Below are 19978 nucleotides of genomic sequence, written 5' to 3' on the forward strand. Positions count from 1 at the left end.
TTTATCACTTATCCTATTGACAATGACAAAAAAAATTACAAATAATATAGTCTGAATTGTATTTTATTAAAAAAAAATCAAATCAATATAATACAAATCGTAATCTTTTTGAATAAAATTGGGTTAGTTTGAAAATATTTAAACTAATATATTCAAATCGTAATAAATTATATTAATTTTATTTTTTAAATCGATTCAACCACAATGCAAATACGGTTTTATCTCATTGACAGTCTCAACATAATATTAATATGCATATCTTATTATCCTTATTAAGGATTTGTTTGGATGTGCTTTAACGAAAAGATCTTTTTTTAAGTAACTTTTTTCAAAAATTTTTTAAAAAAGTAAATGTAATTTTATATTTTAATAAATTATTTAAAAAGCTAAAATACTAAATTGGTCCCCTAAAATTGGACCTAATCCTATTTTCGTCCCTAAAATTTTAAGTGTCTTATTTACATCAAAAAAATTTTGATTAGCCTCAATCAAGTCCTTACCGTGAAGTTATGGTGAAATAGGTAACGGCATGTCCTACATGACCAACCTAGTACACATGCTAGACTTTATTGTTGGAAGCAAGAAAAACTAAAAACAAAAAAAAAAAACAAAAAGAAATTAGGGTCAATAATTAAACCTAAATCCTTGATGTTGTTCATGTTCTTGTTGTGCTATCAACATCAAACAAACTCTATCACCATTCCAATCATCATCACTGTTATCAAAAGCAACTTTCATTGCACTATTTTTAAAATTGAATTCACTCCACTATTTATCAATATCTGCATCATCACTCTTTGATTGATAGTCATCATCCTCAAATTCATCATCACTCGCTGATTCTGAGTCCTCTTTCAATATAGAAGATGTCCCTACACTCTTTAGAACCTCTCCAGATTTTTTGGCCTCCCTCACAACTTTGGGCTTCTTACCCACCTTGGCATGTTCAGAAGATTGGGTCTTATGCACTGTAATTGAACCAGACCTAACAGCCTTCACAATCGTTTTACTAGCCTCATCACCATCTATCTCTTCAACTTTCTCAATGGTACAGACTCTTCTAGTAGTAGAATCATCTTTGTGAACAACAAAAAGTTCCACTATCTTGTCCTCGGTCCAATTTTGGTCATCTCCATTGCATCCTTGTCTATTTTAAGAATCCTCTGTCCTTCCTCTATTTCTTCTTTTGAAGACTTGTACCACGTCGCAGTGATGTTCTCTGCTAAATAGTCCTATTCGACTACTATCTCACTAGCTTCGAACTTACTCTACCTATCTTCATCACAATAATCCATTATGGAAGTCTCACCACCCACGTAGTGTAAAGGTTCACCATCAAACCAAAACCTCCCACCCTACCATGGTGTATTTTGATACTAAAATAACTCATTTCCTCAACAACCTGTCAGATAAGCATAAACTACTCAATAAAACTCTCACATTGATCAACTACAACAACAGAAAGGCATAAACTCATTCACTAGGGCAAAATAAAAAATTCCAAAACAAAACAAGAAACGAATATTGAATTATCAAAAAATACAATCATACACACAACAACATCACATATTATCATGCACTAAGATGGGAACCAAATGGGTAGAGAAAATCTCATTCATGAATACCTGACACGTTCTTCAGGCGTTGAAGGATTTCAAACTAACTGACTGAGTTGACAAGAAGAGTCGATATGAGTGTATGCATTCTGAGTCTCAACACGGAAACGCTTACACGTCTATTAACCACAAACCCTTTAAACGGCCACGTAGGACAAACAATTTCTTATTTCACCATGACTTCACGGCAGGGACTTGATTGAGGCTAATAAAAACTTTTTCAGATGTAAATAGGACACTTCAAATCTTAGGGACTAAAATAGGATTAGGCTCAAACGTAGGAGACCAATTTAATACTTTACCCTAGCTAAAAATATCTTTTATCTAATAATTATGTGTGGGTACAATAATATAAAAATACATTTTTGCTTGTTTATTATATCAAAAATATCCTTTTTAAATTAAAAAATATGTAACTTGTAATTTATAAAAAAAAAGATATTCTTTTACTCAATAAATCTACGCAGCAAGTAATTTCACCAACCAAGTCAGATACGCATGTCTTCTTTTTAACGTTGTGGTGATCGTCTTTTTCTTCCTCCTCTTCTTTTTTTTCTTCTTCTTCTTCAACCAAGTCGTCATTGTCTTCAATAACTTCGAGCTTCTTCTTCTACACGCTCCTTCTTCAACAACGTTGTCGTTGTTGTCCTCCTCTTATTCTCTTATTTGATTTCTTCTTCTCATGTTTCTTTCCCATCCTCCCTTCACTATCATCATCATCATCTTCTCCATCTTTTTCTTCTCTTCTATATGTTCAAAAAATTAGAATAGAAAAATTTTGATTCACATCACATAAATTTTGATGCACATCACAAAATGACCACATACTTAGAACATTGATATCCAACCAACAAAATATGCACAATACAGAAATTTCAGTACACAACACAGAAATTTGGTGCACAGTACAGAAAATTTGATGCACTGCACAAAAATTTTTTAAGGACTACATATTGAAAACATTGATACCCAACCAACAAAATACATACAGCACCAAAATTTGGTACACAACATAGAAATTTTTTATGTATAGCACAACAATTTTTGATGCATAATACAAAGGTTTTTGAAGGATCACAATTGACTCACCCAACCAACAAACTATATTCGCAACAAAAATTTTATGTGCTATTGATAAACCACAATTTTATGGTTTATTTTGTATTGAATTTGGTGGATTTTGTCAATTTTTCTTCCATTTATTCACTAAAATAACATGGCTTCATAAATTTCTCCTAATTGTGCTTAATGGTTAAAAACATGCTCTTTAGGATTTTAATTAGTCAAATTTAATTCACTTTTGATTCCACTTAATACCTTGATATGTTTGTTAGTGATTTCGGGATTAAAAAGGCAAAGAATAGATCAAGAAAGTGAAGAGGAAAGCATGCAAGACGGAGAATTCATGGAAAATAAGAATTTGGAAGATTCAAGGCGATACGTACGCGTGACCGACGCGTACGCGTGAGGAGAAAATCTGGCAGGCGACGCGCACGCGTGATGTTGGTCACGCGACCTCATTAAAGTAAATACGCTGGGGGTGATTTCTGATCTCAATGAGGCCCAAATCCAACTCATTTCTAGTACTTTTGAATCCTAGGATTGGAGGGGGATGAACCAAGGAGTCATAATTTAGTTTTCATCATGTTTTAGGTTAGAATTCTAGAGAAAAAAGCTCTCTCTTCTCTCTAGAATTAGGTTAGATTTAGGTTAGATTTCACTAGATCTAGGTTTTAATTCTTGCTTTGATTTAGTTTTTTTTACAATTTATTATTCTTACATCTTTATTCTCTTAGCCTTACTTGTTATTTCCTCTATTTTGTTGTCTTTATGTTTATGAACTCTTGTTAGCTTTAATTTCCATTAATGCCATTTATGTTTTATGTTTTTTTAATGCTTAATTGAGTTATTATTGTTAATTTCTTGCAATTGGTAGTTGTTAGATTTTATATTTCTTACTATTTTAATATACTTTCCTCTTATGCCTTCCAAGTGTTTGATAAAATGTTTGGTTGATTTTTAGAGTAGATTTTTCTATTCTTGGCTTGGGATGGTAACTTGGGTGACCTAGAGTGACTAATGTCCAAGTGATTGATAATTTGTTGCCATTGACTCTAGTTTCTTACTAAATTAATAAGTGAGTTAGCTAGGACTTATGGACTAGGATCCATTAAACTCACTTGACTTTTCTCTAATTTTGGGGATGACAAAGTGGGAGCGATCCTTGTAATTATCATGTTGTGGTTAGTAACAAGGATAGTGATCCTTAACCATCAACCCTTGCCAAGACCTTTTTATCATTTAAGTTTCCTTTACTTCCTTGCAATTTACATTTCTTGTCCCTTATTTCAAAACCCAAAAATATACAAACCCATAACCAATAATATGCACACTTCCCTGCAATTCCTTGAGAGACGACCCGATGTTTAAATACTTTGGTTATTTTTATTGGATTTGTACTTGTGACAAACAAATTAAACTTTTATTGAAGGTTGATTGTTGATTTGGAACTATACTATCAATGAAATTATTTTTGTGAAAATTCCTAACCGACATTTACCCTCCATCAGCTATGTATAAAAATTTCTATAGTATATCGATAAAATTTTTTATATGTGCAAAAATTTATATACTATGTATAAATTTATGTGGTATGTCAACAAAGTTTCTGTACTCTCTAACAAAAATTTATGCATCAAACAAGCATAGAAAAAGAGAAAAATAACACAATGCATAGTACAAAAACGTTTGTACTTGTAGTATCACAATTTTTTATTTTTTAATATTTTTATTTTTACTACTAAAATTTTGTCAAATACATTAAAAAAAATAAAAAAAATTACTCATTAAAAAATATCTTTTTAATAATTTAATAACATCCAAACGAACTCTAATAAGATACGTTCAATATAATTCTTTTGACATATTTCGTTTGCTAACGAGAAACATCTAATATTTTTACTACTTATCACGTAACTAGTAGAATAACCAACATAAATCACTCGCTATAATAAATTGGGTAAAGTATTAAATTGGTCCCCTACGTTTGGGGTGAATTCTATTTTACTCCCCAACGTTTAAAGTGTCCTATTTATGTCCAAAATAGTTTTGATTTGCATCAATCAAGTCCTGCCGTTAAGTGGGAGTGTAATAGTTAACGTCGTGTCCGACGTGGAAAACGAGAGGGGGCAGGGCTTAATAGACGTGTAATGGTTCCCGCGTTTGGATAGAACACATACTTACTCTACCACTGACTCTTCTTCTTCTTCTTCTTGTGAAGCACGAAACGATAAAAAAAAAACCTACAAACCCTACCGATCATCACTCAAGGGTTGCGATTCGCAACTAGAGAGGTGACATTGTCCTTCAGTAACAGTAAATGTCCACAGAAGCAGTTAGTTTGAAACCCTTCTTCTTCAAAGAAGATCGTGTCAGGTATTCCTTTATCAAATCTCCTCCACCCATTTGGTTTTCATCTTAATACATGCTGATAAGTAATGATGTTGTGTGTGTGATTGTTTTGTTTTATAGTTTCATATTCGTTTTTTGTTTTGTTTTAGAAGTTTTAATTTTTCCCTAGTGATTGCATTTATGCATTTTTGTTGTTTGTTGATCAATGTGAAAATTTTATGAAGTCTGTTATGTTTGTCTGACAGATTGTTCGGAGAATGAGTTATGTTAGTGTCAAGATACACTATGGGGGAAATTTGGATTTGATGGTGAACCTTTACACTATGTGGGGGTGAGACTTCGATAGTGGACTACTGATGAAGATAGTGGCTGAACAGGGATATGTAGCAGAGAACATCACTACAATGTGGTATAAGTCTCTGAAAGATAAAACGGATGTAGGACTGAGGATGCTTCACACAGACAACAATGCAATGGACATGGCCAAAATTGGAATGAGGGACAACATGGTGGAGCTTTTTGTTGTTCACAAAGATGGTGCTACTGCTAGAAAAGGCTGTACAATTGAGAAAGTTGAAGAGATAGATGGTGGTGAGACTGCTGCACCAACTGCAGGGACTGTTGGGCCTAGTCCAATTGTGCTACACAAGGCCCAATCATCAGCTCAGGCCAAGGTGGGTCTGAAGCCCAAGGTGGTGACAGAAGCCCAAACTGATATGTTGGAGGATGATTCTATGTCTGCAGAGAGGTCAAATTTTTCAGGTGATGATGAATCTGAGGATGATCACTACTAGCCAGAGAATGATGATGCCACTGATGAGGGAGACAGTGATGAACAGTGGAGTGAAAACAGCTCTGGAGATAGTGCAATAGAGGTAGCTTTTGATGACAACGATGACGATTGAAATGGTGATGGGGGTTTGTATGATGTTGATATCACAACTATGAAAGATTCCCAAACGATAAAACAGAGTGTTCCAGCTGAGAGAGTACAAGGAGAATTTAGTGCCAGTGTTAACAAGGGAAAGGAGCAAGTGGTGGCTGCTGGACTAAGGGAAGAAGATGATAGGTATGAGAGTGAGGAGTTATGGGATGTCCCTGTAAGTGACGACGAAGGGGATCCCTTGTTGAGGAAGTACCCATTGCACAAGAGTTTGAAGAATATGAATGAGTATAAATGGGAGGTTATGACAATGTATGTAGATAGGAATGCTTTTATGGAATGTTTAACTAGCTATGCTGTGCACAGTGGTAGAGGTTTTCAAAGTGTGATAGCCATAGGTGCAAAGCTGTTTGTCAAGAAGGTTGCAAGTGGTTTGCATACTGCCATAAGATGAAAAGAGAAGATACATGGTAATTGACCAGCTGTTATAAAAAACACACATGCAGTAAGGCAACCAAGATTGGTATCATGAGTTCTCAGTGGCTAAGTAAGGCTTTTATAAAGAATATTTGTGAGAACCCTAAAATCAAGTTGAGAACCTTGATAAGGAAGGCTCATAGCAAGTGGAATGTTGACCTCACAAAGACCAAAGCTGCTAGAGTGAAGCAGCAAGCGTTGGATGAGATTAATGGTACTTGTGGAGAGCAATATATGAGGATACATACTATGCTGCCGAGTTACTGAGGTCGAATCCGGGTACCACTGTTCGGATACAAGTGCAGAGACCTCTTGAGTTTCAACTAGAGATACCAATCCCTAGTAAGGACATGAGACCACGATTTGAGAGGATCTATATCTGCTTGGATGCTTGTAAATGGAGTTTCATGGTGTGCAGACCCATGATCGGCCTTGATGGATGCTTCATCAAGACTCCATATGGTGATCAACTTCTAATAGCCATTGGATGGGACCCCACCGATCAAATTTTGCCAATTGCCTATGTTGTTGTTGAAGCAGAGGCAAAAGACTCATGGACGTGATTTTTGTTGAATCTGTATGATGATTTGGGTGCTGACAAGATCAGATGGTGTACATTCATGAGCGACCAACAAAAGGTAACCCTCAACTTAACCAGTTTTCACCTAAAATTGTGTAATTGATTCTGTGTTTAACTCATGTTGTGTTGTTATTGACTTGTGTTGTTTTAAATTCTGTTTCTATAGGATTGATACCTACCTTTGATGAGTTGCTGCTTGACATAGATCACAGGTTTTGTGTCAGGCAATTATATAGCAACTTCAGAAAAAGGTTCCCAGGTGTTCAGCTAAAAATGATGATGTGAAAGGCTGCAAAGGCAACATATGTCTAGGAGTGGGAGAGAAGGATGAAGGAGATTCAGCTGGCTGATCAAGGAGCTTATAATCATCTCATGGAGATCCCTGCTAAGTATTGGAGCAAGTCCAGATTTAATTATTTTTCTAGAGTTGATACACTTGTAAACAACATGTGTGAGTGTTTTAACTCTATTATTGTAGAGGCTAGAGAGAAACCCATAGTGTCTATGTTAGAAGATATTAGGGTTTATCTAATGAATAGGTGGGCTGACAACAGACAAAGTATAATTACATATGTTGGAGAAATTTTGCCAAAAATAAACAAGAAAATTGAAAGATAGTTTGATAAGGGTGGAGAGTGGTTGGCCATCTATGCGGATAGGGACAAATATGAGGTGTCCAGCAGCCAGGGTAATAGAGACAAATTTGTTGTGGATTTAAACTTACATGAGTGCTCCTGTAGAAAGTTTCAACTAATAGGTTACCCTTGTGAGCATGCCATAAGTTGCATTAGAAAAATGTGTTTAGATGTTAAGAACTATGTGAACAAGTGCTATAAGAAAGAGACATACATGGACTGCTATCAACATGTAATCTACCCTGTGAATGGACCAAATCTATGGGGCTGGACTCAGAATGATGATGTGCTACCACCAGTTTTTAGGAAACCAATAGGGCGCCCAAAATTAAGCAAGAATAAGGATGGTGATGAGTCACGCAACAATGGACCACTGTCTAAATTATCCAGGGCTGGACAACAACAAAAATGCTCCTACTATTTTGCACTTGGTCACAACAAAAGAACCTGCCCTAGAAAATGTAAGGTGGAAGCCTCGGCAAAACAGGTAAACGTGGGCTGATATCAATTTAGAGTACCCTTGTATGACTTGTTTATTACTAATTTGTTGATCCCAATCTGTTGATGTCACTATTTGTTGTTACTGGTTGTAGCAGAACGCTGCTCCACAGACCAAGAAGAGTGCTGGCACAACTAGGACTCCAAACCCAGCAAGAATGCAGCGAAGACAACAACAAAAGCAGCAACAAAACTTCAAGCAAGAGGAAGAGCATTACAAGTTGTAGGGACCCAACAGTCACAAACCTCCTCCAAGAGAGCTAAACGCAGCAGCAGCGCCAGTCAACCCCAGCCATCCACAACAACAGTTACTAGTCCATCAAGAAGGACATTGAAGTACATGGCCAAAACACCACCTATGGCCTGGAAAGCATTGGGATGAATTTATAGTAGATTTTAATGTTTACTTTATGTTTTGTAGTGAAAGTGGCAACGACCAAGGGCTGATGTCCCTGTAATACTTTAGACAGTCTACTTTAAGACTTCTAGTTTCATGTTGATATCTTTTGTATTGTTAACTTTTGATGGTTATCTCTAAGACTTGTTTGGATATTGTAATGGTTAAGAGAAGTTACTTTAAGACTTCTCCCTGCCCAATGGTTAAAATGAATTTTCAGAAGTATAGTTATATGGATTGGCAACTTGAGCCTTCTGTTTATTGGTTGATCAAACTGATTTAAACTATTATAATGCCCAATAATGTATGTCAAAATACAGGAATACATAGTTTTCCATTTCACTTAATAATTGATAATGTTTAAAGCATATACCTTTTACACATAACTGTGCCAATTTGTTATTTCCTAAGACATTGCTGTTAGGACTCTAACTGTATGTCAATTTTTCATTCCACTGAACATTTGACATTCCTATCAAACTAGGGACAACAACAGCAAAAGAAATCAAGATAATTGTTAACCCCTAAACCTCAATTAAATTGAGTATATAGCAGCAGTCCAACCGTTATCCATCCAAGAATTCCAACAGCAAGTGCCAATGCAAATTTTCTTTCAGCTTTCTGTAGGTTTTCTTTTAAGACACTTGCTTTCTTCTTCAGTCTCTGAATTTGTGGGTCTTGCCCTTCAGCATCTGCCCAAGCAAAATAATCACATTCTTCTCCGATCTGTTCTAAAAAAAACCAAAAAAAGGACACCAAACAATTCAAACCCTCCACACACTGGCACCCAACGCTATTTCGAAACAAGAGATTGCAAAGAGGAAACTCACCTGATAGTTGATGCATCCCCAGAATCTTCTTCCTAGGTTCTCTGCTATAGATGATGTCCGCAACACTGGTCTCTCCCCACAGAAGCACGTCCTCCTTCTTCCACGAGTCTTGCTCCTGCTACGCGAACTTTGGGAAGACGATTGAGGAGCCATTCTCAAAAGACGACGAACAATAATTTTGGGGGATTAGAGTTCACTTATTGGACCCAATTTTGCTTTTCTTTCTTTTTTCTTGCTTCCAACGGTTAACTAGAGCCACTGCCCCTCTCATTTGCCACGGCGGACACAACGTTAACTATTACACTCCCACTTAACGGTAGGACTTGATTAATGCAAATCAAAACTATTTTGAACGTAAATAAGACACTTTAAACGTTGGGGACTAAAATAGAATTCACCCCAAACATAGAGGACTAATTTAATACTTTATCCTAATAAATTTCATAGCAGATTTTTAAGTACAAAATCAAGTAATTTTTAAAAAAATAACTTAAGCAACTTTTTTCGTTTAAATTTTTTTTTTTTTTTCAAGATTAGAAGTGAGACTCAAACCACATTCCTCTATGTGAAGATGGGATGATTATACCATTTGAGCTTTTAAATATCAATTACCGTTATATTCTATATTTCCCTCTTGTACACAAAAAGATAGAACATAATTACTATTATCTTAATGAAATTAATCAAAAATTAATTAGAATTAAATTCCTAAAAATTCTGATGTTAGTAAATGAATGAATTTAAATAATATTCATGTGACTCTTAATAGAATGTTAGATAGGTACGCGCCTTCTGGGTATGATGGATCAATAGGATGATCACAAGCTGCTCCGGCCTGTCTCAGAACTGTGATTTTTCTCCCAGCCATAGCAGCTGCACCCTGGAGAGAGAGAGAGAGAGATTAATAGAAGCAGATAGCAAGGCCATACCGTTCATGCAGTATTATAAAACTTTTCATATTACCTTGTACTAAGCATTTCAAGATGAATTCATTATCAAAACAAAACATTTTAGCGTTATTGATATTCCTTACTCGTCTAATGACGCGTCCCTAATTCGAATAAGGTCCAAACTACTCTAATTCTGTTAGCTTTCAAAATATATCACAACAGTCAAGGTAATAGTTTCTTGAACAAAAGACAATTAGGTATCTCACTATTGAATCACTTTAGAGGATCCAACTTCGACAAATATATATGACACATAAGTGTCTCGTTTTTTCAATAGTCAAGTACCTATATAAGTATTTAATTTTGGTTAATGACCTATTTATCTCTAAGATAAATGGTCAAAGACCTATTTGTCCTTTATTATACTTAAGCTAAATGACTAACATACTAACCAGTATCGTATAGAAAACCAGCCAATTCCAAAGTATCTTATTATTATATTAATTAATCAATTAAATAATTCTGTTTCTTTTCATTAATGAAACCCTATGATGTTCAGTGAAAAATAAAATATCTTTACTTCAACATAACTTCCACAAACTCCTGACCCGATGGTTGAGAGTGATAGTTAATCAAACATTTCAGAAAATAGGTACAGCAAATATCCCAATAATACCTGAAGAATATGCAGGAATGTTCCACTTTGGGTCATAGCTCCAGAACATGAACAGGTCATCAAAAGACCACCTCGTTTAGTAAGTTGCATCGCAAACGAATTCAATTTTCTGTACATACCAGATGCACCATGCAAGGCCTGCAACATAATTTCAAACTTTCAATTTGAAATTTTGCGGCAAAAATTAAAGTTGACAATGTGCAGACTGTAAAAGGAATATTGGCACCACGAAATTCCCACAGCACTGCTTTCATGATTACATATCAAGGGATTAAGTATCTCGCCAAAAACAAATGACGCATACATAGTAATACAAGGCTAATATCCTTGTAGAGATAGTTGGTTTTAGATAAGAGAGCAGAAAGAGGAGAGAGAAATACCATGTGGTGTTGTACCCTATGGAGGAACACTAACCTCTATTTATAAGAATCCTAAAAACCTTAATCCAACCAAATAATAATCATGAAATAATGGATGGCAAAACTAATCTTATGGGATTGTTCTTTGATATTACTAGACATCATAGAAAAGAATATTATCTTTATCAACCTTAACCTTGGTCTCAAATCAAATTTCAAATAGAGCAACGCACCATATATATGTGCTAGGGACTTCGGTATTATTGGATGCCCAAAAAGTCCCACATCGGTAGTATGAAATGCTTGATACTATATTTAAAGAGAGTGGTTCTTCTCCCCTTAATAGTAGCTTTTAAAATGTAGTTCCCCACTTTTCATTGATACTTAACAATAAGCAAAGGCGTCTCTTCAATTTCCATTGGTTACTGTTTCAAAATCAACCATTCTCAATAATGGGTTGGGAGAATGGACCCATACAAAACTTATAAAATATTTAGCCGAAAGAAAAAATAAAATCTGGATGTACACAGTAGAAAGAAAAGAGAGGATAGGGAAAAGAAATAAAGCCGCCAATCCTTGTCATATTCATTAGAGAAACCTCATTGGAAAGGAGAAATTCTTGGTTGCTCACGGAGCACATCGTGGATATGGTCATAACAAATTTTTATATTAAATGACATTCTTCTGAAAAGAGTGTCTTGTGAAACACGACTTTGAGCAAGTATAGTTAATCCTACTTCTTGAACCCGACTTTATATTAAAATCTAAAACCATGCCCACCCCTAAGTAGTAAGTATCATCTAGTAAAGTACTGTAGAGTGCAGCGGCAGATATGTCACTCTCAAAGAATAATTTTAGTTAGAGGTAGTGGCTGCTCATAATTTGCATACAGTTCAAGAAGTAGGATTAACAAATATCTATGGTTTCATCCACAAGCTAAAATGGCAAACCCTGAAGCAATGTGGTCAGCAACTCACTCCTTGAGTTAACTGAAACCCAAGCGTCATAACTTTGTCTCAAGCCATAATTCATACCTTCTTTGTTGGCGCCAGTTTAGGAGGGTCAATGATGACAATATCCCAGGATGCATCCCTTAACTGAGCATCCTTCATAAATTCAGTTGCATCTTCTCTGAAAAATGATATTCTTCCTGGATCCAAATTGTTTAGCACCACATTTTCTTTAGCTAGATCCAGCGCTGGCAATGATGTGTCAATACCTAACAAAATTACTCCATGATGAGAACGGTTTCTCGATGTATATAAAAAAATTAAATAAATAAATAATGAAAAAAGTATGCAAAGAACCATAGACCCATATTATGAAAGGAGCTACTTAAAACAAAACCTATAGGAAAAACCAAGCGAGTGCTTTTTGTGTAAAAATCTATAAATTAATGGTATTATTTTTTTATTTGAGATAAATAAAAAGTTTATGTTTTCTAATATTACAGTAGTTAAATTGAATCTTAATTGCTATTTTAACCCATTTGAGTTGTCCAGTAAAGTGATGCCAACTTTATCATGGCATGAAGTTTGGGTTGCTAAATGAGAGAGAGAGAGAGAGAGAGAGAGAGAGAGAGAGAGAATCACATCAGAAAAATCTGAGGCATGAAATTAGGAACTTATATTGTGTAAACAATTGAAAAGGGCTAGGGCTGTTTTTCTTTTATTAAATCCATGGAATTCTCATACGGATTCATGATTGACGAATTGAATTCTAAATGGGCCACCAAATAACACCACCACCAACATAACAAAGTTTGATTCCACTCGTAGAGTCGGCCACATGGATCAAACGGCATTATGGGGCCCTTTCATAGAACATAACTTTGTTTAGCCCATTTATTCTCTTTACACTCTGCCTACACTAAGTCTTTGTTTGACTTGGCCAGTTCCAAGCTCAAATAAAAGCAAAGTTATGTTAGGCCGTCGACAACCAATATAAAAAAGTTTGTTGAATCACCATGACATGAAAAATAGCCACAAAACACAAACTACGAAATCCATCTGCCCAAATTCCAATTCTATGTATCAATTCCATACCTAATTCCATGTACCAAACAACCATTAAGAATTCCTCATGAAAAGCATAGTAGCACAATGTGGAAAGGTAAAGTCAGGCTTTTGAGCCTGAAATTACACTAGGCACAATTTGCAGCTACAAGTCACTTTCTTTAAAACACAATGTGACGGGGCTGCTGTTGAATGATCACTCCTTAGATGTTTGGATTTAGGAAGAGGCAAAGGAAACAAACAAATTCACAAGAAATTAAAGAAAAAAATGAGGTGAAGAAAGGAGAAGGTAAATGGGTATAGCTAAACTAAGAAAAAGGTGAAGAACACAAGTTATTTATATTTATTTATTTTATTTTATTTTAGTTAAGGGCGTTCGAAAACATACCGCATATACCGAAGAAGTACAACCCAACATACCATATATTTGACAAGTAGCATATCTCATGCCCATACCCATACCCATGTCAGAGCATATTATGTTCTATGTAACTATGCTCTAGTCACTATTATGGGTACTATTGACAACTATGTTTAATAAATATTAGGGATATCAAGGGGAACAATACTGAGTCATTTATTCTCAGTCTTAATCTCTAACGACCAGGATAGGATCAGAGTCAGAAATGATAAACATAAACTTAGTCAGGAGTAATGCTGGTAATAGTCGTGGGATCATCACAAACATGAGTCTGCTTCAAATCATTAGTGTGCACATGGCAAGTGCAATCTTTACATGAACCAAACAGTTCAGAACTCTTGAGTACTAGCTATAGCAGTCTAAAATTTCACTTAAACATTTCAGAACTTTAGTTCCAAAATAGGATTATTCACCATTGTGTTAAATCTGATTTGCTAGTGGATATTATTAAGTTGTATGTTTCATTTCTTTCTAAATTTCACGCATGAGTTGGTTGAACAACCTATTTCCTACATCATAATACATAATCATAGACATTAAAAATGAACGAGAATTAGCAAACATATAATGTACCAGTGACATTTATGGCACCTCCACGTACTGCATTTAGAGCAAACCCACCGCTGTAACAACAAAGGTCAAGAACCTTTTGACCATCTGAAATGCTTGATATAAACTGTCGATTCTCACGCTGGTCTGCATAAAATCCTGTCTTCTGGCCTTTCAGTGAAACCGTGTATACAATCCCATTTTCCATAATCTGAAAGATTGGAACAACATTCCACAAAAAATTCATTGATAACTAATGGTTTGCTACATGTTGTAAGTTAACAGAAATTATTTTAGCAAACAGTATTTTATTTTTTGAGATGTTCAAGAAAGTCTAAACATGGTTACACATGATTTATGAAACTCATTTCAAGAGTTTTGATTCAACCAGACACTCAAATTATTTCATCAAGTAAAATATATAATCTTGGACGCAAAAGATTCAATTTTAAAACTATAACTGAATTTAGTAAAGCTCAGTTGTCATTTTAGCTGAACTGAGATACATCAGTTTAGACATCAACTTTGCAAGTACACATCAGCTGCATCAAACCAGAAGACATCAGCTTGTGCAAGTATACAACAGCCAGAGCAAACAACATAAGCTGAAGCTAAACCAGAAGACAGAACAGACAACATCAGCTAAAGCTGAATCAAAGGACATCAGCTTGTCCAGAATACATCAGCTAGTGCAGAAAAGATCAGGTGAACTTGAATCAGTGAACATTAGTCACTGCAGAACACTTCAGTTAGTCCAGAAAGACTAAACTGAATATCTCAGTTTAAAAGTTCATATCTGAGAAAACTTGGTCTTTAATTTTGGGTTGTTTTATGCACTCAGTAAACTGACAATTGTACGCTTAGCTGGAAAAGATTGAGGAAAGAATATCTGAGAGGTGTCAGTCCTAGTGAGATCAATGACAAATGAGGAAGATTGAGGAGGCATGTACCAAAACATCTTGTACGTGGTGAAAGTGTAGTTAAAAATCTCAAGGATTATTGAGTAGTGGATGTAGGCAAGTCTCATCTCTCAACCGAACTATATGAATTCATTGTGTGTTTTCTCTCATCCTTAACTCTCCTTAAGTTCTGTTAGTTAAGCCTGCTCTTTGAAAGGGAAAAGGTGTCCCAGGGAAAGCTGTTCATTGCACGCAACCCAGAAGAGTAGTAGCCCGCAGATTAATCATAAAGCAGTTTTGGTTTCTAAACTTGAGAGGAATACTACTTGTAACAGATGCAAAGCCTTAGAGAGCTTAGTTCAAAGCGGTCAATAGAGAAAGCTAGCGATCTATGAAGCACAGACATGGACACGGGACACGGCGACACACCAATTCTAAAAAATTGTCGGACACAGGGACAAGCATATATAAATAATATATTCATTAATATTAAACCAATAACTATTTTCAAAAACAACCATATGATACGCACTTCTCCCTAAAGTGTATAGGTATTCAAAAGATAAAATCATATACTCTTTATGTCTTAATAGAGTTAGTAAGGCGCCAATGAGTTATAGCTCAAATGGAATAGTCTCCCCATACTCAATTAAGAGGTTGCGGGTTCGAGTCTCCTATCTTTGGTAAAAAAAAAAATAGAGTTAGTAAGGCTCCGTTTGGTTCATGTCTCACAAAGGCTAAGACACAGACACAAAGACATAAATATTGAGATAGGCACACATACATAGACACAGTTAAAAAGTATTGTGTTTGGCAATTATAATGGACAGAGTACACATTATTTTAAAAAGTCTATTTTACCCTTGATATATGAAAAAAATTCAATAACTGCATCTCTATCCCTTCATCTTCTTCCATCAACTTGATTCGTATTTCCAACAAAACTAATTTATAATTCCATTTTCATAATCCAGAGCAAATTCAAATAACAAAACAAAATTTTACATAGATATATATTATTAGGGTTTGTGTCAAGAAGATTAAAGAAAGCAGAGAAAAAAAAAGAAGAGAAATAAAATTATGAATTGCAAAGATGAATGTAAAAATAAAATTATGAATTGTAAAAATGAATGTACTCTACTTCAGTAACTTGTACTCAGCCCATATATATACTCATGATGAAGGTGAATAATAACAAAGATGAAGAAGAGAAAAGACAGCCCTTATTCGTGGAGAAGGAAAGTGCGTGGAGAAGAAAAGAGAAAAATGAGGCAAGGGTAAAATAGTATAAAAATATAATTTCATTCGTGTCTTAAGTAAAAAATTTGTGTCTTGCCTCTTTGAAGAGACACAAATTACATGTATTTTATGGGTATTCATGTGTAACCGTGTCTCTCTCAATTTTGTGTCTTAATAACCAAACAGTGAACATGTATACCCGTGTCTATGTCTATGTCTGTGTCTTGTCTTCAAAAACAAACACTACCCGAAGAGTTTTATACATCACATGTACACAAAAAAAAGTTATCTAAAGTCATACTATTTCTCTATCATATATGATTGATATCTTCATCATTAGAAAAAGTTACTCTTTCCAACTCCGATTCATCAAGAGAAAGGTGGGCAGCATCAAGGATACCATTTTCTTCATCAATTGGTGAAAAATCATCTCCAGAAATATCCCACATCATTGTTTCTCTTTTATTGTATTGTGAAGTTTTTCTTGGAAGAAGACGAAGATTAGTGTGGACAAATACTAAATTTTCTGCACGTTTAGGCTTCAACTTGTTTCTTTTTAGGGAACGGATAAAGGAATAAATGCTCCAATTCCTTTCACAACAAGAAGATGAAGATGGTTGCCCTAGTAGCCTAAGAGCAATTGGTCGAAGAAGTTTTGATTTACCACCATAAATTAGCCACCAAGATTTTGCATCGACTATGCCTCTATCATTCAAGGAGTCATAATCATCAAAGACACCTCTACCATCAGAAAAGCATGCAAATTCAACGTTTACTTTTCTCCTCTCTACTTCATCAGGAAAATACCTCTTCAAGCATTTAACTCTCTCATTAGTGATTTCAATATCTTGATGAGGAGAAACTCGTGTAGGTCTTCTCTCAACCATCAATGACTATAATACCTATATAGTTAGTGGTTAAGAAGAAATTAGTAGCGACAGGAGAGGACATGGGAGCAGCGATGATGACAAGCATCGTGGAAGTGGCGGCAGTGAGGAAGAGATGCTGAGATTGAGAGTGAGTGGGTGTGGGGAGGGACGACGAACACCCATGGAAGCAACGACCGGAGGTGTGGAGATTGACGACGAACACTCGTACAGCGGCGACGACCGAAGGTGGCGGCAGACTGGCAGTGAGGAGAGGGTGAGTGGGTGTGGACAGTGGAGCCAAAGAGGGTATTTGGGGTGGAAGGGGAAAAGTTAGGGTTTTTAGGTTTTACTATCTTATAATTTCACTTTTGGTAAAAATCACTGAAGTTCCATGTCTGGGCCATGTCCCCGTGTCTAGGCCGTGTCCGGGCAATCTTTTTGTTTCTTTGGACAGGACACGTATGGACACGGAAGACACACATGTCGGACAAGTGTCTATGCGCGTCGGTGTCCGAAATGTGTCTGACACGCCGACACGGCAACTCAGCGAAGTGTCTGTACTTCATAGCTAGCGATTAAGTTCAGGAGTAGTTAGATCAACGACAGCTGTCATAACTGACGCTAACAGCCTCCAGTATATAGTTACTCAAATTTCCCTGCCCCCACTATATATATTCTGTAACTACAGTGTAATCACACTCGAGTCTTCAGAGATTCCTGTTAATCAGCAAGCAACAGGAAAGAAAATTTCAAATTCTGAACAGTTACTTACTGGACTCCTGCATACCTTTGTTCTTTCAGGACAGTTAGATGAATGTAATTCCTTTGAATGAGACAAATCAACTCCATCTTCCTTTAAAATATCAACAGATGGCCTCCAATTTACATGATTGATATAGTTGATTTTCCAGATGCACGCCTCTATCTCTGATTTGTATTTCTCAACCCAAGCTGCGGATGATGCGACTACAGCTACATCTCCAAAGACATCAACAATCAAACCTGATAATCTGTAGAGGACAAATACCCAATTAAAATCATGCAAGTGAACCTCTTTTCGTCAATATCATTTGAGCAAGAAAGAGTGATTATGAGTAATAAACGTGCTAAGTATACGAAGCTGTACAATACTAGACATTCTAAAAAGAGAGAGTTGCATTTAGTGTTTAATATGTATCCAATACTAATACATTGATGGCGTTAGTAGTACAATCATTTGAGGTTTGAGCAACAAAAGAGTGGTTATCACTTATCATTAATAAACCTGCTTAATATAAGTTGTATGATACTAGATATTCAGAGAAGAGAGATATGAATTTGGTGTATAACACTATAACATGTCCAATCTAGTACATTGATGGTGTTAGTCATATACTGTGTTAGAAATAAAGAGTATATCTTATGATTTATCTATCATATAGTATCTCTCAAGATGAGCTGAGATATCTACTATTGTTTCATGATTATTTCCTTATTTGTTTAGACTAGGGTTAGTCTATTATTATAAATTGAGGTTAGTTTTTCTCTCTTGTTTCTCACCATGATACATCAGAATATTGTATTCATATACTCAGTTCTTATTTTCTCACCAAACTTCCTCTTCTCTATCTTAAACCCACATTCTCAATGCAATGGATTATGTATCAAGAAAAACCTTAATAATTTTCGAAGATAAAAGCAATATAATACGTTAATATGCAAAAAACATGAACCTTAACACTAAAATGGTGAGCTGGGCATATATATATACACAATTTAAAGGGTTTAAAACAAAGCCGAGTGCTGATGAAACCAAATATACCAAATCATTAGTTGTAAAATATCCAGATACATTAATCATTTAGTGATGCTGGTACATTGAAAAAGCTGAGAAATGGAAAGGCAACAAAGAAAAGCTCAACCCTTGCATCCCTCACCTGTCACCCTCGCTATTTATTAGACGATAAGCATTTGTATGGACTGAAGGAAGACCCAACCTTCTACGCAATTCAACAGCTTCATTAATTCTCTTTTCAAGCAGTTTCTCCATGTTCAATGCACATGATGAGTCACTGTATCATAAAAAATTTTCAAAAAGAGGGAGGAAAAAAAAAAGGACCCGGTCAACAAGGTAACCGGAAACCGAAGAAAATGAACAAAATATACAAACCTAGTAGCTTCAACTTCAAGTTGCATGAGCCGAACACAGAACATCGAAACTGAGTTATACAAGCCCCAACCAATTGGCTTTTCAGTCCCATCAGCTACCAAAACAATGTCTCCAGTCTTAGGTGGTGGCCTCCCAATTATTCTATCAACTGCTCCGCTATACACCATTGGGTTGCCATCCTTAAAGAGTTGTGTTTTTCCCTTCTTTAGCACAACCTTTGCAAAACCTACCAAATCCAAACTGTTCATGAAATAAATTCAGCAAGTTGAACACGACATGACTTTTGACCTCAATCTAGAACTCTGTCATTATCTCATGATCTCGTCCTTGGAGTGAACTGAAGAAGTCATCCGAGTAAGTCTTTCTAGAGTGTTTTTTATTTTATTAATATAGTGAGCAAGAATTGAGTTTAAAACACGAAATTTTGGTTATATTAATATGCAAAGTATCCCTTTTTAAGTTGAAGATGACATACATGTACCCAGTTGTTATTACATGCATCATGGGCTCAGGTCCTACAAAATTGTTGGCATTTTAATCCGGAGTTTTCAGCATCGAACCAGAGTACTAAACTACCATTATTAC

At 35.5% G+C, this 19978-nt stretch overlaps 2 protein-coding genes across 6 annotated transcripts in view; one reads left to right on the forward strand and one right to left on the reverse strand.

The window, feature by feature from the left end:
* LOC107640929 lies at positions 6738 to 8327 on the forward strand. The gene is made up of 5 exons (XM_016344433.1): positions 6738 to 6929; positions 6995 to 7025; positions 7134 to 7191; positions 7708 to 8089; positions 8196 to 8327. Exons 1-5 carry the CDS (start codon positions 6738 to 6740, stop codon positions 8325 to 8327), a joined length of 795 nt encoding a protein of 264 aa, XP_016199919.1.
* LOC107643867 (ribosomal RNA large subunit methyltransferase I) overlaps positions 8803 to 19978 on the reverse strand; it is an 11821-nt gene continuing 645 nt past the window's right edge. The window contains exons 2-10 of one of the 5 annotated variants that reach the window (XM_016347614.2): positions 19394 to 19619; positions 19161 to 19295; positions 18017 to 18254; positions 14262 to 14448; positions 12287 to 12471; positions 10894 to 11031; positions 10117 to 10207; positions 9328 to 9481; positions 8803 to 9189 (exon numbers count right to left, since the gene is read on the reverse strand). In XM_016347614.2, the coding sequence (XP_016203100.2) occupies positions 9372 to 9481; positions 10117 to 10207; positions 10894 to 11031; positions 12287 to 12471; positions 14262 to 14448; positions 18017 to 18254; positions 19161 to 19295; positions 19394 to 19619 (1310 nt within the window). In that variant the 3' untranslated portion in view covers positions 8803 to 9189; positions 9328 to 9371. Of the gene's footprint in view, positions 9190 to 9327; positions 9482 to 9965; positions 10208 to 10893; positions 11032 to 11485; positions 11678 to 12286; positions 12472 to 14261; positions 14449 to 18016; positions 18255 to 19160; positions 19296 to 19393; positions 19634 to 19978 lie in introns of those variants that run through there. The other 4 variants (XM_021124293.1, XM_016347616.2, XM_016347615.2 and 1 more) reach the window with 4 other exon arrangements.

Source organism: Arachis ipaensis, chromosome B05, assembly GCF_000816755.2.
Source record: "Arachis ipaensis cultivar K30076 chromosome B05, Araip1.1, whole genome shotgun sequence".
NCBI classification, from domain to species: domain Eukaryota; kingdom Viridiplantae; phylum Streptophyta; class Magnoliopsida; order Fabales; family Fabaceae; genus Arachis; species Arachis ipaensis.

What these genes read in the sequence shown, in the direction of transcription:
- LOC107640929 (XM_016344433.1), top strand. Translation starts at nt 6,738, where the DNA reads ATGAGACCACGATTTGAGAGGATCTATATCTGCTTGGATGCTTGTAAA. An exon ending in ATGTTGTTGTTGAAGCAGAG is followed by an intron (nt 6,930 to 6,994) that starts GCAAAAGACTCA and finishes TGACAAGATCAG; the next exon opens with ATGGTGTACATTCATGAGCG. An exon ending in GATCACAGGTTTTGTGTCAG is followed by an intron (nt 7,192 to 7,707) that starts GCAATTATATAG and finishes GTGCTCCTGTAG; the next exon opens with AAAGTTTCAACTAATAGGTT.